Source organism: Pieris brassicae, chromosome Z (assembly GCF_905147105.1).
Source record: "Pieris brassicae chromosome Z, ilPieBrab1.1, whole genome shotgun sequence".
NCBI lineage: Eukaryota > Metazoa > Arthropoda > Insecta > Lepidoptera > Pieridae > Pieris > Pieris brassicae.
In genome coordinates this window covers 8370921-8397933 of record NC_059680.1, presented here as the reverse complement: position 1 = coordinate 8397933, position 27013 = coordinate 8370921, and the positions used below count along the sequence as shown (strand labels likewise).

The 27013-nt window shown below is 33.0% G+C and overlaps 4 protein-coding genes and 1 long non-coding RNA gene across 7 annotated transcripts; 3 read left to right on the top strand and 2 right to left on the bottom strand.

Moving 5' to 3' along the window:
* Positions 1-145: 145 nt before the first annotated feature.
* Positions 146-10415, top strand: LOC123718441 (importin-7). The gene is made up of 14 exons (XM_045674928.1): positions 146-305; positions 3121-3675; positions 3751-3935; positions 4148-4321; positions 4424-4569; positions 4683-5486; positions 5607-5830; positions 7390-7566; positions 7818-7954; positions 8024-8226; positions 8540-8679; positions 8760-8868; positions 9181-9324; positions 10227-10415. The coding sequence occupies exons 1-14, from the start codon at positions 222-224 to the stop codon at positions 10280-10282; spliced, it is 3138 nt and encodes a 1045-aa protein (XP_045530884.1). The 5' UTR covers positions 146-221; the 3' UTR covers positions 10283-10415.
* Positions 10416-14471: 4056 nt separating this feature from the next.
* On the bottom strand, positions 14472-15505 carry LOC123718553. Its single transcript, XM_045675168.1, has 2 exons — positions 15355-15505; positions 14472-15215 (listed from the first exon to the last, which is right to left on the bottom strand). The coding sequence occupies exon 2, from the start codon at positions 15199-15201 to the stop codon at positions 14704-14706; it is 498 nt and encodes a 165-aa protein (XP_045531124.1). The 5' UTR covers positions 15202-15215; positions 15355-15505; the 3' UTR covers positions 14472-14703.
* Positions 15506-17688: 2183 nt separating this feature from the next.
* Positions 17689-18443, top strand: LOC123718822 (succinate dehydrogenase assembly factor 3, mitochondrial). The gene is made up of 2 exons (XM_045675730.1): positions 17689-18097; positions 18170-18443. The coding sequence occupies exons 1-2, from the start codon at positions 17921-17923 to the stop codon at positions 18377-18379; spliced, it is 387 nt and encodes a 128-aa protein (XP_045531686.1). The 5' UTR covers positions 17689-17920; the 3' UTR covers positions 18380-18443.
* Positions 18444-18645: 202 nt separating this feature from the next.
* Positions 18646-22525, top strand: LOC123718823. Its single transcript, XR_006755068.1, has 3 exons — positions 18646-18783; positions 22056-22123; positions 22301-22525. It is a non-coding gene; the product is annotated as an uncharacterized LOC123718823 (long non-coding RNA).
* On the bottom strand, positions 18780-26153 carry LOC123718821 (calpain-C-like). Of its 3 annotated transcripts, none has more exons than XM_045675727.1 (11): positions 26097-26122; positions 24756-24850; positions 24454-24674; positions 22939-23008; positions 22380-22491; positions 21255-21395; positions 20842-21073; positions 20665-20771; positions 20289-20521; positions 19994-20213; positions 18780-19843 (listed from the first exon to the last, which is right to left on the bottom strand). In XM_045675727.1, the coding sequence occupies exons 3-11, from the start codon at positions 24589-24591 to the stop codon at positions 19189-19191; spliced, it is 1908 nt and encodes a 635-aa protein (XP_045531683.1). In that variant the 5' UTR covers positions 24592-24674; positions 24756-24850; positions 26097-26122; the 3' UTR covers positions 18780-19188. The 3 variants fall into 3 exon arrangements, with proteins under 3 accessions (XP_045531683.1, XP_045531684.1, XP_045531685.1); XM_045675729.1 differs by lacking the exon at positions 18780-19843 and adding an exon at positions 19882-19927 and having other exon boundaries at positions 26097-26121; XM_045675728.1 differs by lacking the exon at positions 24756-24850 and having other exon boundaries at positions 26097-26153.
* Positions 26154-27013: the final 860 nt, after the last annotated feature.

Below are 27013 nucleotides of genomic sequence, written 5' to 3'. Positions count from 1 at the left end.
TACTTAATAAAAAATGTCACTAATCATAATCAGATGTTGATCAGATGCGACGCTTGACATAAGGAAGCTCTGTACGTAATCAAGTGTTGGCAACACTGAATAGAATTAGTCATTGGCACATCTCTAGATATGTCAAAAAATATCGTGTCCTTTCTTTTCAATCCACGCCCAGTGGCTATACGCGGTTGAGCATGCTTTTGTTTTAAATACACATAATAATCATGGACACCAGAAAATTAATAGAAATATTGAATGCTACTATGGTTCCCAATCAAAGGGAGCAAGCGGAAGAACAACTTTCACAGGTAAGATGTGAAATTTAATAATTTGCATAACTATTAGAATACTACACGACCAAATTAGACAGTCTCTCAAATATCTATAAGGCATGAAGAATGCTATTATTTTAAAACTATTTACAAAACTTATTACTATCTACTCTCATTGTAATGCTTTTGCGTGCTTATATTTACTTATATTAAGCTACATAAACACATAACCTCAAAAATAATGTTCTAACTCCTGTACTTTTTCAGCATACTTTATTTTATCCATTGGTCGAAAACTAAAGGTGGCTATTATATTTTCTTTCATATACACGTTGAATATGAATTACATAGAGGATATAAATGGTTAAGAAAGCTGCCTGGTATTGAACAAGTGACAATAACATATAGTGATAATCATAGATAACTAATAGTAGTGTAGTGTGCATGTTGTAGATTGCATATATTAATGATAGTAAAATTGTAGGTCAGTCCATTTACCAATGCTTTGTAACGTGTGATTGTCACTTGTTTATAAAGCTTAGCCATAACCTTCTTTTTCATCTAGTAAAAGATCTAAAAAGGAGTTGGCTAAAATACGAAAATAGTGCATACAACTTTAATCTCTAGAAGATGAATAATGATATGTAATATCTTTGGAAATGAAAATAAAAGTGATAAAGGTGTCATAGATACATACATACAAACAATTATTATGTATTAAGATGTCACTAACAGAAAGCTTAAGAGCCATAACTTTAAAGACTATAAATAGATATTATCAAACAGGTTGTATTATCTTAAATTACATAAAAGATCTAATATCTATAAAAATTAGTTGACACATAAAACACATTTGAGCAAGGATGAAAAGAAGGAATGATCATATATGTATAAAAATATACATACAATTATGAAACAGGATAACAAACTACATACATTACAAGTAGTACTAGATTTGTATTTAAAAACTAGAAGTCTTTATAAAGTCTTTTAAAGAGCATTTATCAGAACCAAACAATGGATACCTTATATAAAAACTAGGCATTATCAACAACAAACTATAGATCTTAAATAATTGAGGTAGTTACTAATATCTACAATCTTTTATATGGTATACATCAGATAACAGAAATTTCTGAAATACATAACAAACATTTTATTGACTGAAAAATTTTCAATATACAAAGTGTATGGAGTCTTAAAGATATGCAAAATTAAAGAAAGATGAGTCTTGTGAACCAGTTGATATAACAAATCAGAATACAAATGAGGCAATAAATTTTTTAAATATGATTGCAAAAGCCTAAGAAACACCCAATAAATGGACAGGATCAGACATACTGTTACCATAATAAAAAGCAGATCTGACTGATGTTAGCAAGTACCGCCCAATAAGCTTGCAAAAATGTACAAATTGTTCGCATCCTGTTTTGAATGATGTATGTCAAGGTATACCAAGGAAATTGACCAGTAGAACAAGCTAGTTTTTGAAAGGGCTCCACAACCATATACCATATTCATATCTTAGACATGTTTATAGAAAAAAAACTACTATAATTATTGGCATAATGAATGAAACCAATATGTTAAGTCAAAGCTTTTGACCATATTTCTCAATGTATGTGGCAAGCTCTTGATGAATGTAATGTTCCTCATGAAATAATAAAAATCTTACAAATATATAATATTAAAGTGAAAGTGGTGTGAAGTTATGAATAATAAACCCAGAAATAAATTATACAGAGTCAGTAAGACTAGGCGTTTCGTCACCCTGAAATGTTTTTACAGAACATGATAAACCTTCATTGGGAGAAATAAGGCAACTTCAAACTAGTCAACGAAATTTTGAGCATCAAAGGTAGCTCTGAAATCCTGACCTGGAATAGTCATGTATCCATGCATACTTCTATATATATAATATGGAAGCCAAAAACCCATTTGGCTCTGCAATGTGCCATGTGTGTGATGGCAAATTGATGAAAAAGATCTTTATTTGTAATGGCCCAGTGGGAAGAAAATGGGAGACGACCACCAGAAGATGGTGGTTCGTTGATAATGATGCACAAGAGATAGCGGGGAAAGATTGGATAATAGTAGTGAATAAGCGAAAAGTGGAAGAATTTAGAGAGGGCCTTCACTCCATCTGAGGTCGTGTACTAATATTAAATATAATAATAACATAAAATCAATTAGAATTCGAATACATATTGTATTTATTTAGGAGTTGCAATAACCTCAAGTGGTGGCCTGGAGTAGTGTGGTGTGGTGAATGGCTCGCTATGCACAACAAAAACAAGCAAATTTGTATTTTCTGTTTCGATTTTGATGGTCGAAATGTCTCAATGTGACACAAGTCTTCCATTACTGTACGAGAAACTGGCCGAGAAATAATTTATCTGCAAAGCTATCGTCCTCAAAGAAATGAAGTTGCAATTCTTCCTGCGTCGTCAATGACTATCTTGATGCTCAGATCGGCTAGCCAGCTGGAGATCTAGTTCTTGCAACTTGCTTTCGCTATACCCTAACTACACGCTTATTACACTCCCCCACCCACTTTCGACTCAATTGCATGTGCCCATGTATGTGTAAGATTTACAAGGTCACCAGCAGAAGATCCACAGCAAAACCCAAAAGCTGTACTGACTTGCTAAGGGCCTCACTCACCCCACAAACCGCGAGCACAATAATGTGAGCCTATTGCGTCACTTCACGCCTGTTTTTTGTCAGATGGAATGGTACTGCCCCGGTCATGCCATTCCATTTAACTGAAGCTCAAAAGCAATAGTAGTTGCTTCTGTAGAAACTGTTGAATACTGAGTAAACTTTAATAGTATCTTTTTTATCTTTACAGTCTATAAAAATAATTGGCTTCACTCCCTCCATTTTGCAAGTTGTTACGTTGAATGATGTTCCCCAACCAGTACGACTGGCAGCTGTGATTTATATAAAGAACATAGTCAGTACTTCATGGCATCCAAAGGAAATTGAGGAAGGAGATACAAAACCTATTTACAATTTACATGACCAAGATCGAGCAATGCTAAGAGATAATATTGTTGATGCAATTATTCAAACACCTCATTTAGTACGGGTTCAACTGTGTGCTTGTTTAAAAACTATAATAAAATATGATTTCCCAGATAAATGGACCCAAATTGTTGATAAAATAAACATATACTTACAAAGTTCTGAGCCTGATAGTTGGATGGGAGCATTACTATGTCTTTATCAATTGATAAAAAATTATGAATATCATGTCTCAGACAAAAGAGCCCCTCTCAACGAGGCTATGAATTTGTTATTGCCTATGCTATATAATCTTATGGTGAATATTCAGTCAGATCAGTCATCAGAATCTGCACTTATACAGAAACAAATTCTAAAATGCTTTCATTGTCTAACAAAGGTAAATTCAGAAAATCTATGTTATTATTTAAGCTTTTCTTTATTATAATTAATACAAAAATTTTATAATTTATAGTACATTTTGTCATTGGACTTAATATCAAAAGAAACATTCACCAAGTGGATGGAAGTCTTAAGATCTGTTATGGAAAGGCCTGTCCCAGATCAAACATTAGAAGTTGAAGAGGAAGAGAGAGCACAATTGCCATGGTGGAAGTGCAAAAAATGGGCTATCCATACTTTGTACCGACTTTTTGAAAGGTTCTGACTTAAACTCTCATATTTTAGGAAACATAACATGAGGGACAACCTAATTGAAGGATAGAGTAACTTTCTAGCATGTTTCATTGATTCCTTTTGCCAGCACTTGAAATTAGAAAAAAATATATATTAAAGCTGAGAACACAATAAAATTTGTTATTGTTATATTATGGTTGTTGTATCAATCTTTTAAATCTGTTTTGTTTTATTAGGTATGGAAGCCCAGTAAATGCTCGTGAAGAGTATGTAGAGTTTGCTGATTGGTACTTGACTACTTTTACTGGAGGGATCTTAGATGTATTATTCAGAATTTTAGATCAATATAGGAACAAGATTTATGTATCACCTCGGGTTTTGCAACAGTCTATAAGTTACATTGATCAATGGTGAGTAAGATTACAATGGTACTATTATTGTTCATATTCTGTAATAATTTGACTATGTTGTGTAATATAGAAAAATACAATATTAAGAATAATGTTTTTTAGTGTAAGTCATGCTTATTCTTGGAAACTCCTGAAACCACATATGTTTGCAATCATCCAAGGTGTGCTGTTTCCCCTTATGTCATATTCTGATGCTGATGAAGAATGTTGGGTAAATGACCCTTATGAGTACATTAGAATTAAATTTGGTATGTGTTCTTCTATTATAATTCAACTAAATATTTTAACAACCTAAACTGGGTTTAATGAATTAAGAAATACTTTATTTTACTAGTGGGGTTCAATTTTCAAATATTTGCAGATGTTTTTGAAGATTTTATATCGCCAGTTTCTGCTGCTCAAACTCTCTTAATGTCATGTAGTAAAAAGCGAAAAGAAATGTTGGAAAGGACTATGCAGTTTTGTATGGAAGTTCTGACTAGCTCAAGTGGAGCCTATGGTCCTAGACAGAAGGATGGAGCATTGCACATGGTTGGCACACTTAATGAAATTCTAATTAAAAAGAAATTCTATAAAGAGCAAATTGACTCCCTTTTAAGTCAATTTGTGTTCCCAGAATTTCACAGTCAATATGGATTTATGAGAGCAAGAGCATGCTGGGTCCTTCACTGTTTTGCTCGTGTCCATTTCAAGAATGAAGTCCAGCTAGCTGAGGCAGTGAGACTTTCAATTCATGCACTGTTGCATGATGCAGATTTGCCAGTTAAAGTTGAAGCTGCCGTTGCCATACAAATGTTATTAACTTCTCAAGAAAAGGTTCACAAGATGTTGGAACCCCAGGTCAAGGAAGTTACATGTGAACTACTTAAGGTCATAAGAGAAACAGAAAATGATAACATTGCAAATGTACTGCAAAGGATTGTTTCTATCTACACTGATCAATTAATGCCTATGGCAGTTGAAATTACGCATCATCTATCCCAAACATTTATTAGAGTAATTGAAACTGATAGTGGGACAGATGAAAAGGCGATAACAGCTATGGGATTGATAAACACAATGGAGACTGTGCTCAATGTAATGGAAGATAATGAAAAAATTTGTGAAGAACTTGAGCCTCTGATTTTGAATGTTACAGGTTATATATTGTACCATGATATCATTGGTTAGTATAAAAGTTTTTATGTTAAAAATATTTGATGTGGTTTATATTTAAGCATATTCCTGCATAATTATTTAGATGTTTTTCTAATGTTTACTACAATTAATTTTATTGTTATTTCAGAATACTATGAAGAAGCAATGACACTTCTTTGCACAGTTACAACAAAAAGGATTTCTAAAAACATGTGGTCAGTTCTAGAAATACTGTATAAAGTATTTGAGAAAGAGGGTTTTGATTATTTTACTGATATGATGCCTGTTTTCCACAATTTCATCACAGTTGACACAGAAGCTTTTCTTTCAAATGAAAACCATATTCTAGCTATGTTCAATATGGCTAAAGCGGTTAGTTGAAAAAAGTTTTTTTTTATATTAAAATAATATTATAAGATAACAATTGGCGAAAGTTTATACTATATCTTACAAGAAAATTAAATAATTATATTAAGGGCATATAGCCTTTATATTAAGATATACTATTTGTTATTGTAAGTTATGTTCAAATGGGCGTAAATAGCAATGCAAATTTGATGTATAGAATGTATGTGTATTTTTGTATGCTCAGCTTTTGCAGAATTTATTTTTAACGTATCATATTAGCGTTTGCGGTTTATATTATTCACTGCCAAATATACAGTGTAATATAAAACGACACTGCAGGGACTGTACATTTTATGGCGTTATAGAGAGTTTTTGTTAAAAGGAAAGAAGAAAAATCTGAATTAGAAAAGGAAAATGTTTATTTCGGACTAGTGTTAGTAGTTATGTACATAATAAAAGAATCTTATTTGAATGCTATTGCGTATAGTCTGTTATTTTTGTCTGACGTCTTTTGCTGCACCAGTAATTTTAATGTAATTTTATACTTATTTTATTCATATCTTGCGATATTAAGGCATCTTGGTCATAAAGGAAGTATTTTTCCAATAATTTAGCTGCTTCTGAAGGCTCAACCTCATCCGTCTTGTTCTTGATCCTCAGTGTTTCTCACTTAATCCAAAAAAAATTGTCCGTGAGTGAAGCCGTTATCTACTGCGATTTAGGTTTGAAGATTTGCCGTCTTTCCTGCCATGTTAAGCTGTTAAATCCACTCGGTTAACGGAAAGTCGTCATCGTTATCAAACTCGGGTTCTGTTTCCACCTCACCACTCGTAGCATTGGTACAAATTCCAGCATGTTGAAAAGGGTGCTGTATAGTTGTGGGTGTCACTTCTTCCCAGGCATTAGATAAAAAAATCTACTGTGTGTATATGAACAGAAGTTTTACACTCAGATTCGATCAGCTCCATCAATAATTTCCTTCTGTGGGTCACTACACCACACTCTGGTCCATTGGCTGTAAGACACTAGTCATATTTTGAGGAAGAAAGGCTAACTCTATGTTAGATTATTAATGTATAGATAATCCATGACACCTACTTATTAGTCATGGTCAACAACAGTCTACTCGTGCTAGCAATCCCAATTTGTAAATAAAAGAACTAATTCCTTAAAGAGTTCGTATGCATGATAAGTTTATTGCAGGCTAGGATATTAAAGCGACAAAAGAACGTACACAGCTGCGCAGTTTTTACTTATTTTAGCAACTTCAAAAATACTTTATTACTTAATATACTATTGTATTGCTATGTAGAGTGTATGGAAGACAACCTAAACGAAACAAAGCCAATTGATTTCGACGCTTTAGGGATTTCGCCGTTAAATCGAATGACGTTACATGGAGTTTACACTGTATAAAGAATGTTAAATGTTTAGAAACTATATATAAAATTTTCACATAATATATCATGCTTTTCTGCGATGTTAACTGCTGGTATCTTAAGTAGAATTCAATGTAGGTATATCATATTTGTTATAAAATTACATAATATGATTTTTAATACTTAGTCAAATTTATTCCTCAGGTTCTAAACTCAGGATTAGAAGATGAGACTGAAGTACATGCCGCAAAACTACTTGAAGTTATGGTTCTGCAATGCTCTGGAAAAATTGATAATTGTCTTCCTTCGTTTGTGGAGCTTGTACTAAACAGATTGACGAGGAAAGTTAACTCATCTGAATTGAGGTCCATGTTATTACAGGTAATATTTAATAGTGCATACATATCTATATCTTGTTTTGTATATTTCTGTTGAAGAACAGGAAAGAAATTGAATTACTCCATTCGTCATTAAAAGCATTGTAATTTCATGAGATTAGATTAATAATTAAAATAATACTAGTTCTAATATACATATAGTGATAAAAATATAAAATTTTATTAAATATAATAATATGATTCTTGGTTAAAATAACATGAAAACAATTAATAAAGGTTTTTGTTAATTTATAGGTCATTATAGCAATACTGTATAGCAATCCTCACCTCTTCGTTAACATTTTGATGAAATTTCAAGAATCTGTACATAGTGTATCTATCATACAGTTCTTTATGGAACAATGGTTACATGATACAGACTGTTTTATGGGGTTAGTAAATGTTAATTGTATAGAACTATATTAATGTGAAATTACTATAATTATACAATTTAATTTCAGATTGCATGACCGTAAGTTGTCAGTACTCGGAATTTGCACTATTTTAGAAATGGGTCCTCAAAGGCCAAGCATAGATGAGGTTCTGCCAAAGATTTTACCAACTTGTTTAGTACTTTTTGAAGGATTAAAAAGAGCGTACGAAGCAAAAGCTGAGGCGGATGATGACACCTCCTCTGAAGAAGAAGACGACGACGACGATGAAGGTGATTAAAATTGTAGCATGTTTAACAATCACTAATATGTGACCTCGTGACATATAACCAGAAAAATCTAAATGAAACCAAAGATTGTATAAATAGATATAAAATAACCAACATTTTTATATGCCGAATAGAGCAACCAGTCATTTAATTTTTAAACTCTGGCCTAAGCTTGATCCAACGCTAGTCCATTGTGGTCATTGACACACGGGAGATCCGTAGCTCGCACCGCCTCAGCTCATTGTTCAATAACATTACCCCAATAAATATTTAACCATTAAGTTAAAATTAATCTTGTATTTTTTTTTTTTTGCAGAGGTGCTTTCTTCCGACGACGATGACTTCAATCAAATGAATAATCAATACTTAGAAAACCTTGCTCGTTTATCTGCAAAAAAGGGTGCTGAACAGAACATAACAATTACTGCAAATATTGAATTTGAAAGTGATGATGATGTAAGCATTGATGATTTGTAATAAAAAACACAAATACTTGACTAAGACTTGAAATAAATAAAATGTCGGTACTTTTTCAGGATGATGATGGCTATGTTGATGAATCTGCTATTGATTGCTACACAACCACGCTGGACATGAAAGATTGTCCAGTTGATGAGTACGTCAAATTTAAAAATACCTTATCAGGTAAATAGTTTGAAATAATTTTTTTTTCAATCAACCCTATTTAATAGTAAAATCTTAAGGGTCAGACAAACACTTGCAAAAATGAATCTTTAAATATTATTTTTAACATGTACTTGTAAATTTTAAATAAATCTTTTATCTTTTAAGTGTTTGAGATGAATTGAACATCTTCATTTGATGAAGAGCTTTGATTAATCATTTTGCTTTTATAAAATGGTAAGTTACCCTATGTTTGCACCTCTGGAGTAAATAATATATTACCGCATTATAAGTGTTACAAGTTTGCGTTCACATAGGCTAAAAAAATTTCAGCACTTTCCACAAGTGAACCCGCACTTTATCATGCTCTAATGGGTGGTCTGAATGAAGAGCAGAAAAAACAACTGAATGCCGTCTTTGTCCTGGCTGATCAACGTAAGGCACAACAAGATAGCAAGCGCATTGAACAGAGTGGTGGTATGTTATAAAAATTTGATTGAATTACTGAATTCAAAATTAAATTTATCTATTCTCCTATGTTTATTTGGTTTAATGTTCCGAAAATGTTCAAATCGAAGAACTTCAGATTATATCCCTGAAACATTGTTTATTTTTCTCAGCAGTTGGACTATTTAATTGACTTAAAACTTACTAAAACATTTTTTTTGTCTGATATAATTTTGGTTGGATTTGACTCCACTCCAATTTCCAGAATAAGCATTCATCATACTTCTAATTTTATTTTATTAATCATAAATTAGATTAGACGCATGTCGAATTTCGCCAGGCGACGATCAGCCTAGTATTTAAAAAACAAAACAAATTAAAGCCCGGCGAAAAAATAATTGTATAAAGATAGAAGTTTAATTACCTTATAAAAAAGCGTCTGCTCCATTCCTCTTTGTTGAGAAACAGAATGCTTACTGTAATTGTTAATTAATAATTAAGTAATTTCTGTTTTTACTATTTTTAAAGCTTGGTTGTTATTGTTAAATAGTACACTTGAAGTCGTTATTAGAATTCATTCCAATTCATCGTGCTACTCTCATCCCTGAGGTCAGAAGTTCGAACCCCGGCTGGGCAACAATGCACTTTCTATGTGCGTGTCAGACAGAAGGCTGATCACCTTCTTGTCTGTGAAGGAAGGACAATCTGAGGCCAAAACCCATACTGGGTTAAAGAGACACTGGATTATTATTTATTGTTTAATATATTTTTTTAAATTATTTTATTATGGATAGGGATGGGGGGGGGGGTTATTTGGAATTTTTTACCAAAGCAAATTAACCTTAATAAACTTAATTATGGGGAAATGTTAATGAAAAATAAAACTTGACTTTCTATGGGGAATTATTGTTTTGTCATTATTTATTTCACAGGATACTCCTTTACAGTTCCAGCACAAGTACCAACCACTTTTAAATTTGGTTCATAAAATTTTAAATTTCTGTTATTTATGTCTTGAAATTTTATTGTTTCTTTCATAATGAATTGAAATTCAAACTATGTTTAATTTACATTATATTGTTTTTCCTTTAACTCTGAGAAATACAATCGTTCAAATCAAACATGGTGTTTATTTTACCCTATCTTCGTCTACTAATTAAAATTATATTAAGAAAAAAAATCAAAGCCCAAAATGCATGGGAGAAGAAGGGGCATGCCTGACCTTCCCTGGAAGTTCGCTTGGTGTTAGCGAAAAAATGTATACACACAAATTTAATTCTAATATCGTACTTTTGACTTCTTTAATCAAAAGCACAATGATTCATAAAAAAATCCCTTTCATTTCTAACATTTTAATTTAATTCATACTTAGGATTTAATGCAGGTCGTAAAACATTTATGGACTTGCATTCTTTTATTAAGGATGTAGACTTAGCGTTTCTAACGTATATTTTGTTATGCTCTATGAAACATTTGGTCAATAGAAGACGTATTAAACTGAAATACGAGCTTATTATATTATTCTACTTTGATAGTCCTTAAGATGGATAGACGAAAGCAAGATTGATTTTTAATAATAATCCCAGATTTAAATCTATCGCAGGAATCATGACTCAGTTTACTGTCTATCTATCTACTATATTTATTATTACGACACTTAGAAACCCTGATGAACCCTGAGGGTTTCTAAGTTAATTAAGCTTATTATATAAACCTCTGCACGTCTCCACTTATATTCATGGAGTAGGCCAGTAATTAGAACGCGGCGGCGCGAGCTTTGGGTTATTCACGAGACCATCTTTAACAAAATACTGTCTATAGGACATATTCGCTGCAAAGTAAAATATTAGGTCCTTACATAAGAAATTGGCGTTTTGTCGTACTGGCGACTTTGACCTCAAATACCTCCTCTTTGGTTAGGAATTTCAAATTCAAATTTGTACAGCTATTTACTCATGTATTTGTGCTTCGATGACCGCCATTCATTTGTGTTTTTCTTCTGTTTTTTTCTGTTTGCGTCACTCATTTTGCAAAATGGAAAACTTAAAGTATCGCATTATTTACGAGTACGAGTTCCGCCGTGGCACTAGTGCTGCGGAATCGACTCGAAGGGTGAATGATGTGTATGGCGGTCATGTTGCAAAAGAAAACACAGTTCGTTTTTTGTTCCAACGTTTTCGTTCTGGAAATTTCGACCTGCAGAACAAGCCCCGTGGACGGCCTGAGACCCAAGTTAATAATGAAGTATTGAAGGCTATTGTGGAAGCGGATCCATCGCAAACCACGTCCGAGTTAGCTGCAGGTTGCGGTGTTAGTGATAAAACTGTTTTAATTCACTTGAAGCAAATTGGGAAGATTAAAAAGCTTGAAAGGTGGGTACCTCACGAATTGACTGAAGCAAACCGGAAAACGCGCGTCGACTGCTGCGTTACATTAGACCGCTAGACCACACACTGCACAACAGACGGCTACCAAATTAGAAGAACTTCAATTGGAATGTCTAAGATATCCTCCGTACTCCCCGGACCTTGCTCCAACAGATTACCATTTTTAAGAAATTTGGACAACTTCTTGCAAGGGAAAAAAATTAACTCTGATGGGGCAGTCCAAATCGCCTTCACAGATTTTATTGATTCCCGTCCGACTGTTTTTTTATTTTGAGTAAAGGGATCAATGAACTATCTATGAAATAGCAAAAGGCATAGAAAACAATGGTTCATACTTTGATTAATTAAATATATTATATTTAAAAATATTCGACTTTTTGTTCCTCCCATACAAAACGCTAATTTCATATGTAAGGACCTAATATAAATGCAAGTTATAATAATTTGATACCCGGAATAAAATATCGAAATAATAACCTAATTTTTTTAAGTCAGTTAAATGCGACTTTATTTATGCACATTGTATTTATTTCGTGTTTGGTTATAGTTAGGACTTAATATAGAGATGGCAATAAAAACTATTTTAATTGTGTTCTAATGAGATTCTTGTCAATATAATACTAATAATAGTATAGATTTTTTAATATGAAAAAGTACTTTTAACAAATGGAACATTATTTTATGGTATATCTATCGCAGCCAAATAGCTTAATTAGTCGTTCAATTAACAGCCTAGCCGTTAATTGAACTAACGGCCTGAAAGATGATCAAACAGCTAGGCAAATGACTTGGATCAATGACGTTTCATTACTTGCCTAGACTGACTGACTGTTAATTTAAATTTAATTCCACTTTCTGCCACTCTCGAACTTGAACGAAAATCTTCAAACTGTCAATATGGCGTCGCCAAACCACAACTTTGATGGTTTTTCAAAGCTTCATGAAAAACACCAAGTACAATGTAAGAGTGTAGTGACAATAATAATAAGAATTTCACTTAAGCAATTTAATTTTAAAACAAAGACTTTTTATGTCATGCTTCTCCTTTTTTATTTGTGCCAAATAATCACTATTGTACGAATGGCTTAAGCATTATCCAGCCACTTTATAAAATACTGTAACAAACCCTACGGCTAAATATATTTCAGGCCGTTAGTTAAACGGCGCCGTTTAGTTAAAAGGGTAGGCTGTTAATTGAATGGCTAATTAAGCTAGTTGGCTGCGACATCTAGATATGTATATATATATATATAAATACGGGGTAACACAGAAAATATTTAGAACTAGCCAGTTAGAAACATTGCTAATGAAAACTTTTTTAATTTTAATTTTAGAACTCTTTGGTAACCTAATGTAGTATATCGTATTCATTTGTGTTTGTAAATTGGAAGCAAATCTAAAACTCTTGTTACACGTGAAAATGAACCTAACGCGAGTAAATTTTCGGTTAATGATTTATTATGACTCGTTGTGGGCTTACTCAACAACAAAGCTATGATAGACTGCGATTAGCATTTCTTAATGAAGCCCCATCTCGTACCACTATTTACAATTGTTTTAACGAGCGTGGTCGTAGCAATCTCAATGATGATCCGCGTGAGGGACGTCCTTTAACGGTGACTACTGAAGATGAAGCATCAGAGCTATGCGACGCATGAAAGAGGAAGATAAGAGAGTGACCTATCAGCAGATACGGGGAAAGCCTAGACATTGGTATGAAACAAGTTCAAAAAATATTACACGGACATTTAGGCGACAGGAAGCTTGTAATTAGATGGATTCCCCATACTTTAACCGACGACCAGAAACACCTTCACATGGACTGGTGAATATTTGACTATGGCAGGTGTCAAGATAATGAGTCATCCGCCATACAGTCCTGACCTGGCCGCCCTGCTACTTTCAATTATTCCCATGAACTAAAAATAAAATTCAAGGTATTCGCTTTACGAGGCCTACAGATGCAGAGAAACGGAGATTTCTTCGAAAAACAAAAAAGTATTAGCAACATTCTATATATGTCGTTTTTCATTTTCCAAAGATCTTTCAGTATTTCCTAGGTATTGACATTTAAATAATATTCTAGAATTCGATTGCCGATTGTCACTTAATATTACGTGGCCATAAACCGTGTTGTTAAAAATTGATAAAATTGAAATTAAAATATCTTTGCTTGAAAATTTTTTTTTCTACAGTTAATTATGACACAAAAAATTACGCAGTACCAGATGAAATTCTTAAAGGCAATAAAGCAACGGCGTGGCAAACTCACTAAAGTTGTTTTCACCAAGAATTGCTGCAATTATGCAACAAACTACGAACTTGTGTAACATCCTCCATACCGGTATTAGGTCTTCGTAAATGTCGGCGGTTTACGGAACATCTCATGGGCCATAAATTTGAAAGATGATATCGCAGTATTCGGCACGGTGCACGATTTTTTAAAAGGATATTTTATTTTAAGAATAAAGGTATGATATCTGAAAGGTCCTATGTCGAAAAATAGACTGACATTTAATACAAGATCATTGCATCATACACATCACTTTATATTGCCCCTAGTAATGCTGAGTGCTTCACAATGTAAGAAACTTTAGCTGAATTCAAATAATCTTTTTATAACACACACAATTTGAAAGTTAAATGTAATAAAGGGCTCTTATTCTCTTATAATAACTGACACAATCAGTATTGTCACCTTATATTACTGTAAAAAACTTAACATGATATCTCAAAATTATTTGTATTTAAGTGTGATTAGTTACAATAAGTTGCTGGAAAATGAAACAATATTTTGAAACAAGTACAATTATTATTTTATAAAAAAATTATATTAACTTTGTTCAAACATTAACATGTAGATGTTATAAGATGGAAAATTTGGATTTTATTGCAGGGCTGATAACAAATGAGTTTTATATAAATAAAGAAATTACAAATGAAGTCTTATAACAAAATTTAGTAATATGTAAATTCCCTTAATTAAATTTTAGATTTATAGGTGATATTTCTCAAATGAATTCTATGAACCAGTAAAATAATCATAATGGAAGCGCCTTTTATCTTGTAGAGCAGTTATTTTTAAGGCTGTATTACTATCTCTGCATACTCCACAAAATATACTTGTAACAACATGAAATGGGCTTTGATAAAATAGATTAGAATCTTTTAACATTACATTCTTCCTGTGGCAACCAATATGTAGAAAAATTTCAAGTATCACTAACATCACACATACAAGACTTGGGAAAATCATTAATGTAGGTATCGAGAGAAGCATTCTGTGACTCACAGTGTTAGAACCAGATAAAATTTTTTCCTTCAGAGTTTGGAATTTTTTTGTTTTACTCATATATCCGCGAGGAAATTTTATATGTTTTCGTGAACATTTTAGTTCTCGACCTGAATTTATTGGAAAACTTTTATGAATATTTGATGGTTCGCCAGTTTCTTCATTGACCTGGTACGTTATAATTTCTCCGGTCTCATCGTCACATCGAAATCTGTCAAGAGCAGCCATCGCAATTATAAACGCTGAAACATTTCAAAATGATACAAGAATTCACAAAGTCGAAACTAATTACGAATATGTTTCACCATACTTAATGTCAGCCAATATTTTTTTGTGATACCTGTCTTTACATTAAATTAAAAACAAAATGTTAATACATACCATGCACGATTAAATATTTAATAACGACGGGGAATGTTTAAGTTGAGGTATCCTAAAAATTATGGAAAATACATGTTATTAGATCATCTGTAATTTACAAATACGTAATGCAATCAAGAAACACAAGAGTAATTAAACATACATAGTAGTTAGTACCGACTTGAGAGTCCACTTTGGTCTAAAACTTTAAGTTAAATAGATTTACGCCCTCTTAAGTTTCGCCCCTAACCTAAACAACAATGTATATTATGACGATATAAGAGGTAAAACAAAATAAAAGGTAAAGCATATTAATTGACGGAGAGGGATAGGTCCTAATACCAGGTGATTTAACGGAGAAATAGGGTAATTTACAATACCGAATTTATTATAAACATGTTTCGTGTTCATCGTGTACATTACGTGTATATTCATAGTGTTTCGTTCGACAGTACGTCTTCTTTAGGTCTTTTTTTATTTGTAATAATCATGCCACCTAACAAACGTGTTTTTGGCTGTGTAACCACCGGTTACGGTAAGTTGTTATTCGAAATTCAAATCCATTTCAAAATAAACTGCACAAAAATTAAGGTATTCATGTGTTTAATAAGTATAATATCAAACATAAAAAAAATTGTCTGTCTCTTGTGATGTCATCACTAATCCCATACCTGACTCCAGGTTGGTGGTTCGGCATCAATCGGCAATTCCGAAGAAACGTGTCTACTACATGTACCAGAATTCACTGGTAACGGAGACTCACGAACGTGGAACACAGGACAGAATTAGTTCGAAGGTACACAAACTATCGTTACCAACCACCATTGATATACAAGATATAGACAAACATCTAAATAACCTAAGGTTCCTGACAAGCTATGAATAGTAATACACGGTTACCCACCTACTGGGATAAGTACACAGTCGCGAGAAGGCGATTTAAATAAATTTTACGTACTGAGCTTGCATATCCCACCGATACATACCTTTGAAATGGAGGGAAGTAAAAATCATATTCATCCCAAAATCAGGCAGAGACAACTATACCCAAGCGAAAACCTTCAGGCCCATAAGCCTCATTCCATTCTTATTAAAAACGATAGAGAGGCTGGGAGACCTGGAGATAGCCGGATATTGCTATCCAAATCAACATACAGCCTACAGCTTAGGCAAATCAACGGATTCATCACTCCACAACGTCGTGTCTCGCATTGGCATACTGAAGTTAAAGCATTCAATGGTTCAATGGTGCATTTGACAAAACAAATTTCACAAGCATAACCAGAGCACTAGGAACATGTGGAGAACCATCAACTCTTATAGAATGGATAAACAACATGCTAAAACAACGAGCTATATAGTTCACCGTTAATTCCACAACACGAGGCATTGTCAGCAGAGGTTGTCTACAAGGTGTCCTATCTCCGCTACTGTGGGACCTCGTAGTTAACGAGCTTATTACAGAACTCAACGCTGGCAATCTCTACACAGTGGGATATGAGGACGACATAGCTATTTTAATATCGGGGAGCTTTGACCTTATAGGACCTCATGAGAAGGGCTTTCAAAGTGATTGAGAGATGGTGCAATCTGTCAACCCATCAAAAACAGAATTAATACTCTTTACAAACAGAAGAGTTCTTGGACCGCACAGACTTCCAAAACTTTTCAACACTGAACTCAAACATAAGATTGAAATCAAGTACTTAGGTGTGATTTGGGACAGTAAACTGGTCTGGAACTATCTATCAATGCAAAAAGATGCTAGCCATGAAATCTGGCTTATGGCCTAAAATAACTTAATTGATATACACTGCCATAATCAGGCCAATGCTAGCCTATGGAGCCGTGGCTTGGTGGTGGTTGCATGAAAACAATGCCAACTGCAGCAATGGAGATAGACCTGCTCCGGAATGATGCCTGCTGGCCCGTATCCGCTCCTCCCCTTACCCTCTCGCTAGTGCGAACCTGGAGTCACCAGAAATCCGCTGAACTCTATCATCAACGATGGTGGCGAAGTGTGGACTGCAAACAATCCAAAATGGTTCTGCCAGTTTTGAACTCGCAACTGACAAAGCGACTTTAAGCCTAAATAGAAGGGATACCCGGGGGACTTCTGTGCTTCTGGAAGGAGTTAGGCTGGCTAAATTAGCCAGGACTTACCGCACAATGGACCAATTACGAGCCTAAGTGCGGAAAATGAGTCCACCAATCATACCATACCAGAGTCTGACGTCATCGTGTTGATTTGTAGGCATAGATTGTAGGTGACGTTTCCCATTCTCTATTCCTATTTCCTTCTTGTACAGTTACCATACTCTATGCCTATGGCTCATATTGTGCATATAGCCATAGGTAATAGACTTCAATAGATCTTTTTATCAAAAAACTTCAATCCAAGATAATTTTCTCTACAATACATTACGATAATCCCAATGAAATCTGTATTTTTAGGATATTATTTTTAAATTTTACCTTAAAGTATCATGTCATTAATTTAACCTTTAACAACAGGTTAGATGGATTTTTAAAATATATCATGATTAATTAGTCAAATAAAGTTAACATATGCAACTTTAAATATACAATGTTTACTACACAACATGTTTCTCGTGTTCGCCGTCTTTATAAGCTGATATTTCGAGTACATAGAGCTCTACCACCAGAGTTGAGAGTTCTAGGAAACAATTATGCAAGGGATGAATTTAAACGCCACAAAACTTGCAGTACTGAAGAAGCAAAAATTTTTCTTAATGAATGGACGGTAACTACATACTTAATTGAATGAGTTAAACAAATAATGTGAAGGTATGATGCAATTTTGAAACTGTTCCAGGATTATGCTATTAACATCGCTAAACAGACAAAGCCTCTTAACCAAGCTAGAAACAAAGATATTGGAAAATATCTGGATCCGAACCTGTTAGATTATATGACTGATGAGCAGCTTGTTCAGCTTTATGAATTGCATAAAGCAACATCTCTAGATCCTGATGATGAAACTAGTGCTGAAAATTTTAATAATGAAAAACAAACTAAACCTTAATAATTTTTAATGTGATTGTAGTTAATTATTTATTTTTTGATTTTGGATGTTATAATAAAAATACTTTACATTTTATAAAATTTTTGATTTATATCTCTAGTTATTAGTTTTCTCCATAAGATATGTATTATTTTTTACACCATTACTACATTTTTACAAAATACCTTTAGTATAATAACTTTTTTATTAGCTTAAATAAAAAAAAACAATTTTAGACAACTAGAATTTAAAAAAAATTGTGGCTACAAATTAAATAAACATTTAGACTATATTAGAGGTTAAACCCTGTTTTAAAATCTGCCTTATCTGGTAGCTTATATATTTGGAAATTTATACAAATGCAAATCTGGTATGATTGGGGTATATGGGGCACTGTAAAACAAGCCGGATAATGTCTTGCCTTGGTGAGCCTTAAAGATTTTAAAATGTACATTTTGTTTAGAAAAATCACTAGTATATCTACTTAAATAAGAATCACAATTTCAATAACCTATGGCTTTACATGCCTATGTACACATTATCACATCCATGCACCATTTGCTTCCTCAATTATTTTATAACAAAAACATTTAAAATCACAGACAATTTAAAAACCATGCCAGATTAATGTTATATTTATTGTGAATTATATTTGTCTTGTGAATAAACTTAGTAAATTAGATTATTTAAATATTCTCAAAAAAAAATCTTGAACAGTTTATATATATATAGATCTTACAATTTGAATTATAGATGTTTATATTTAAGCTGACATGGCATAGCTGGTGTTTTACTAAATTAAGATTATATAAAATTATTGGTTTTAATACTCATGGCAAGCTAGAAGCGTCCTCGCTGAAGCCAAGCTTTCTTTTTAAATAAAATATAGCAGAGACAAAGTCGCCAAATCGCAGGGTACCATCCCTCCTCATGTATTTGAACACTAACATCGCCAATAATTTATTACTAATCAAAAAGCCAACTTTGGATAAAGCAACATAAAGCCTTTCCACCGCAAGCACTCCTCTTGTTTTAGTGGTATACTCTCTAAATATTTCCTCCCAGTGCAAAAGGCTGATCAATAAATTTTTATAGCTTTTCAAGTGAATACGACCTGTAAGTTCTTTCTTGTTTGGTGCTTCCATACCTAATATTATATGCCGACATGTTTCTATTGTGGCACAACTTTGTAAGTAGTCGTTTGGCAATGATTTTTCTAAGACATCTTGGAGACCGAAGGCATCTACAGTTTTATGCTCATCTGCTAATTGAAGGAATAATATTTCGTATAGTTTTAAATTTTTGCTATTATGCAATACAGAATCTGCTTCAAACACAATCTGATTAAGTAGACGTGTCTGGGTGTCCAGTTCATTTGACATTATAATTGGTTTCAATGTGAATATTCTAAGTGTAAACCTGCCTTCTTTACGAGGTTCATAGGTCGTTGGCATAATCAGATATATGCCAGGTTCAATGACAGACCTGAAATGATCTTTAAATTATTAAAAGATACTGAAACCAATTGTTGCCTTCGGTACGATTTTAGTCCAAGTTTTTGTTTAAATTCTATAATCGAGAGGATAAGATCAACAAGTGACGAAGAAAAAGATTAAAGCTGTACAATATACTTACACACTACTAACGTGGCGAGCATTTGAATAGTGAGCATTTAGTAAACCGTCAGTTTCGGTCAATAAGCTGGCTGAAGCTTTTTCATTTAAGATATTTCTTAACAAATGAACGGTAAAGCCAATGACTTGCGATTCCAATGAATTGCTTTGCTGAAGTGATATAATAGTTGGAGTCCGACTACTGATCGAAACTTGAAATTGTGGATTTAAGTGGAAGGTCTCTGTAATAAAAAATGTATGAAACATAACAATCTTTTGGTTGTGACTTGTTAATTCAAGTATTTTAGATTAGGTACCAGTATTGTTCTTGCAACCTCCAGCTGTTACTCCCTTTACCCAGCTTCCTTGGCGGTTTTGTGATAACCATCTGGTTTTGTACGCAAAAGTGGGTTCTAATTGACAAGATTGTACATCGAAGTTTAATAATCGCATACAACTGATAATTTTTTCAAGTTCGGTAAATGGTACCCAAAATCCCTGCTCAGTTGCCAATAGTTCCTTCTTTTTAAATGCCGATAAGGAATCCCATCTGTAAGGTTATAATAATCTTTATTAGAGCCCAGGAGTTACATTAAAACAATAAAATATACACTATAATAAATTATCAGAACTCGTAGTGACAATCTCATAATTTTATTTGTTTGGGTGTTTTTATAAGTTTTTGATACTTACATGGCATTATAATTAAGTTCGAAGAAACGATTAGGCACTTGGTCACTAGTAGGTAAGAAAGGTACTACTATACGGACTATATAGATAAAACCATCTGAGGTCATAACCTGTATAAAGTCAAAGAAATGTTAAAACGAATCTCCAAACTAAAGCAACGTTTATCTCGGAGTAACTTACTTTATCTGTTTCGTATATAAGAAATAGTTTAGAATTCGTAATTGATTCAAATGGTCCAGGTCCTGACGGGGCAAATGCAAGGGCGATAGTTGAGACTGATTTTAAACGATGATGTAGTACTTTCACCTGATTAAGTAGAGGTAATGGACTACTTTCAACTATACCCCCAGTGAGGTCCATAAGAGCATCGTCAGCATTGCCATATTTAAGGGCTTCATAAGAACCGTGCAATCTAGAAACAAGAATAATGATTATGCTTATAATAATTATTAACTAAATAATTAATGAGTAATTATTATAACTCATTATCATTATTACCGGATTTTTGCATAAATTTTATTAAATTATTACGCAGATATTTTAATATCAGCGTATGATAAATGATAAATCAGAATTTGTCATTTTGTACGTACTTTGCATAAGCTTTTTCTAATAAAGCTGCCCATAATTGCATGCCGTGAGTGTTGTGTATGAAAACGAACTCTCCATTCACAGTTGGTAACCTGTCATCAACCATTACGACTTCCCATTTCCCGTTCCACCATATACGAAATCTAAAATATTTGAAATAATAAATTATTGTTAAGCTGTAATAAGTATCGTGAAATCCACAGCATCTCAGTAACCATGGCCCCATCCATCAGCATCAAAGCTATATTTTCCATATACAATGTAATCATGTTTATCTCTAACCTTAAAAAATACTATTAAGAAAAAACGATTCGAGGATTGTTAACAAGAAAGCATTTGGTTGCAATGAAGTTAGTCTCTGTATTAGCAGATGAAGATCGTGAAAGGCATGAAACCTATTTTCGTATGAGTGAAGATAATTATTTTTTTTTACTGAGAAGAGTATCTAACAAAATACCTAAACAAGATAAAGTCGAGAAGCGTTACCAGCAAAACTTAAACTTTACACTGCGTTTTAGCAACTGGAAATAGTTTTAAGTCTTTATCATACGTATTTAGGGTGGCATCGCGTTTTCGCGAGTAGTTTCACGTCGCATCTCCATCACGAAATTAGTTGCATGAAACTAATATCACAAAAAAATCACGCCTGGCATGAAACTTATTTGAGTTCAGGAAAACAATGATTACATTACGAAAATATTGAATTACATGTGAAACTGTTGGTAAAACTATTATCACTAAATTAATTTCATGCCACTAATTTCGTAACATAATTCCGGCTTTGATTTTCTTCCCTTCCCCAGAGCTGACGCTTTCCTCGGTCAACGAATAAGTATCGCAATACAGCGAGGAAATCCTGCCAGCATTAAAGGTACACTGCCACAAGAACCACACTGTTTTTAACCCAAAATAAAAAGGTTTGAGATAAATATGTAAATAAAGAAACCATCCCCTGGACAATCTCCAGTAAAATAAATGATTAATGAATATAATACATATTGTTTTTTATTGTAGGCATTAAAATAACAATTACATATTTTTATTTAAGGACTGCCGTTAAGTAACTGAAAGAAGAACTTAGACTAACAAATAAAACTTCGTTTTATTTGAACTACTGATTGGAATACCTGAAAATCCCAGCATAATTTGAACGGAAGTTTTGGTCTACTGGCACAACATGTTTGAAAATTCCCTTAAACTTGTGGAGAACCTCCATACAACCCATTAGCCACAAGTCTCCTTAAAAAATACAGTTTGTTAAGTTTATAATTAAGTACCCATTTCTTAAATGATATTATTATTAATAACTAGCGAACCCGACAGACGTTGTCCTAACTATTAATATTGATTACCAATATAATAACTCTGATCAAAGCATTTGTTTTCAACTATATTGATTTTTTTGCTACTACTATCTTATGTCAAACACCATAAGGCTACATGAAAAAAGTTTAAATAGTAAAAGCGCTATGCACTGAAAAATTCATTTTTATATATATAGATCTCTGTTGTCTAATAATTTATGAAAAAGATCGATAAAAATTTGTATCAGAATTAATCCAAACGGCTGTCTCGCTTCGAACAACGGAAAACACAAAGAGGAGGTCCTCTAAACCCTAACTCCAAACCAATAAAGTTATTGCAATAAATAATTTACATAGTACTAAATAGATAATAATAACTTACCGAGTGGGCCATTATCGAGATCAAAACCTTCAAACGCGTCATCAATAAAAATCGGACTTTCATGCATTTGCTGTAAATAAAATGAAAACATCTCCTTTAAAGTCAAGTATCTCTTATTGTTATTTAGTCTAATAGCTTAGGGCCTAGTTAGGGCCTAATTAGCTTCGGGCCTCTTGGAAACGACGGACTATGTGTATCGGCTGAAGAGGCCGAAACTTGCTGCAGTCTGATAGTTTATGAATTGTGGAAGGAAATTAGAAATTATTGGATTTGCGTTCCCTAATTGCCATCAATTTATAAAATCTGATAAAAGCCAAGAGGCTGATTGCAGATAGACAAACGTTGATTAAAAAAAATTAACCTAATGAACCAATATATGAGTATAGTTCTTTGGATTGATTAAGCTATAAGCTACACCTACAGCTACTTTACTATTCTAAGGGACGAACGTACGCATTAGTGATTTGTACTTAGATACTTAAACCAATTTGTGTTTCTAGTGGATTGGATGTGGTGATGATGATGATGAACATAATTTATTGGTTATTATAAAGTTAATATGTCAAAAAATACTTTACTTTCTTCTTTAACCGTACTTAATAGTATAACAAAAAAGCGAAAATTGTCTAATGTTAGAGTAAGAAATAAACTGATGCTTTGTTATACAACTGGTGGCAAACTGGCAGAAGGGTCATCTGATGTTAAGTGAAATCGCCATCCATGGGCAGTTACACTGCCAGAAGGCTTGCATGTGCGTTGCCAGCCCATTAAGAAGGAAATCACGTGGGTAGCTTACCAGCTGTGGTACCCCACATGTTGGTGCGCGGTAATCAGTCTTAAAAAGTTGTGGAAAGACAAACTTCAAGGTGTAAAAAGTAAATAAATATATATTTAATCAGGTATATGTAAAAACACAAAAATAGTCAGACAAAGTTATTTTATCCTCTAAATAATAAAAATATAAGTTTTCAAATAAGGCATGACATGCCTTATTAGAAAATTTAACTTTAAAAATATTCTCAAAGTATTGTGTGTCTTAATTTAAATAAATAAATTTAAAATTATTTTAGAATAAACCAACGACAAATTCTTTATCTTCTATTTCACGTCAAATTATAATAAAAACACAATAATAATGGACTTATATGTAGTTTGCGGGTACCTCACTTAAGTGTAGTTTCTTTTACGTTTGTGGTCATCACCATTCATGAAATAACGGACCGTTCTATAGCCCTTGGCCCGCTCCGACGTTACGCTTATGGAACTTACGAAAAGATTTGTGTGTATATGTTCATCAATCTACTGAGAAAGTGAAAGTTAAAACTAACCCATTGTTATCACATAGTTTAGTTTAACGCTGTAAAAATGAATGCACCCAATCTGGTTCCACTTAGTTGGATAAGCCTAAATTATTTTTGATCGGGTTTGAGTTCCCCATAAAAGAATTCCCAAATGTGGCAAGAATAATTATATCTTGGGCAAACTGTGGTGTCATGTACCACTTTTAATACTTACAGCCGGCCTCTTCCACTCGAATATGACATTGGGAACTTGATGATAAAATAGTGACATTATTTCTGCAGGGAAGTCAGGATCGCACCATAATTTTTTCTTTACTAAACAATTGTTCTTAATCTTGTTAAAATCTTCCATTTTTTAGTGGATGTCGCCAAACCATGGAATATAAAAATGCCAACTGTGCCTTAAAACTATGTATTCGGCGATATAAGTTAACTCTGAAACAAGGAGAGTTATTATTTTTACATATAATTAATAATACGAAGGAAACACACATAACAAAGGTAATACAATCAAACCTGGATAAGCGAGAGTTCAAGGGAGCACAATCTTATTCTCGCTTATAGAGGTTTCTCACTAAGCCGAGTTTTTCGCTAATGGGTAGCGTTTCTCTCTAGTACGCAGTAATAAAAAGTCACAACAAGTTAGAATCTAGTAAATATGCAATATTGATAAAATTATGTTTATTATGTACATATATATGTATCTTTAAATGTAAATCAAACTCTTAATATTGGTCAAATTCGTAAGTAGTATCTTAAAATACATCGAGGAAGGTATCGATAGGTTGGTAAGTGCTATACGTCACTGTGACCCACTTGTTCAGCTCTCCACTCCGTCCATGTGTGGAAACAACCAATGCCATGGTAATCTGCGCACGCGCAGAGTTACAACCGACCGCGGCATTTTTCACTAAACCACGTGGAAAGGTTTAACATTTTTTTGAAACAAAGTGTAGGTGTAGGTTAAAGGTAGGCAAATAAATAATATAAGATTAAATTTTTGCACTACCGATTAATACGTAATATTTATTGTATATTATAATATGAATATATAATATTGATATACATAAATCATTATATAATAGAATATAATTAAAAAGTCTGGTCTGCTATAGTAATTAACACATTCAGTAAACATGTCTTTAAAATAAAATGAATACTAAATTATAATAATATAAACATGTCAAGAAGATGTATACTCGTAAAAATATACGTAAATTGTAAAAGGGTACATGTATAGACGTATCGCCGCCGCTTATAATTTAAACTTCATAAGAAAAAGTAGACTACCGGTTTTATGTGCACATGGTTTGGAGATAGCAATGAGTCGTCATCCACAATAATATTCATGAATAAATACTAACGCGTGCAAAATACAGCCTAGATACTATTTATTACTTAAAAACTTTTACAAATTATTTCTTACTTATAATGCAATACACAATATATTTTTTTTAAATTTAAAGCACAACGAAACTTATAAGTGATATTGTTATACAATTTATTAGTTAATAGGAACTTTGCAAGATAGAAAGTTGGAATAATGATTCAAATATAGTTGCAAAAACCCATATAAAAATATAAGATAGCTAAAAATATGTATATTTCTACAATTATAACGATTGCTATCCCATTCTACGAAGAATCATTTTTCTTATTTACAAATGCTTTAAACAAACATTAACTGTAAACACAATTTTCGAAAGTAGATTGGAGAGAATTCTAGATTTAAAACTCCTTACGAAATGAAAAAAAAAGGTTAAACTACTGTACGCTTTATATGTATTTAGTCATTAATAATATATTAATAATGGTATATTTTTATAAAACATGCGAAAAAGTTAACTGTCAACTCACCTCGCTAAACACTTCCACTCACAACCTATTGCAGAACGCAACTGATGAACATTGAACTGAGCTTAGTCGAGGCTCGAGCTGGCCGGCGGCCGCTGACGTCTCATGTTAAAGTGATGTCTATGGTAGAAGTGAGCGATTAATGCATCGTGAATATAAATCTTAATTGCATTAAGCACAACTGCAACAAATCTTAATTGCATAAACAAATTGAGATAAAATTGGCCTTGATGACGGTCAAAATCCCCATCGGCGCTCATTGCCATGCTTGGTTGGATGAAAATAATATTTTTTTTGTACATCCGACCGGGACGTAAATATTATGGCTAAGTTCACTTATGTTGAAATAATAACAAAATAAGATTAATAGGATACGATTGTACAACCTATACAATATTAAGGTTTTAGTAATGATCTTACTATTGGGTCCGAGAGAGAAGAATACTCCTTAAATATATTTAAATTCCATTTGTACAACAACATATGGCCAACATTGATTCAAGTTTATTTGTACCTATAGTTCATAGGGGTAGCTCTACGTTTTTAAGTTACAACCATTATCACATTACTTATTAATACACATTGGGGTTATTATAAATCATAACTTGTATACTTTATTCGTCGCAAAAGGGGTCGGCACCTGCTCATAGACAAATTACATAACCAATTTATGTCAGAGCGTCACATCGACTGAAATCCCAGCCTTTACCTATGTTATTTCCCTTCTTTTCACACAAAACGGCAACGTCTTTGCAATTGTTGTAAAAATGAAGAAACATTCATGTGAGCAAACGGACTTAACAGATTTAGTTCAAATATTCCAAATCGTTGGTGTTCTCAGTTGGAGTAAAAGGACATTGAAATATTTACTCTTTATTCTGAACGTTAATATATTAAATTTAGTGTTCTGTTTCTAGCTG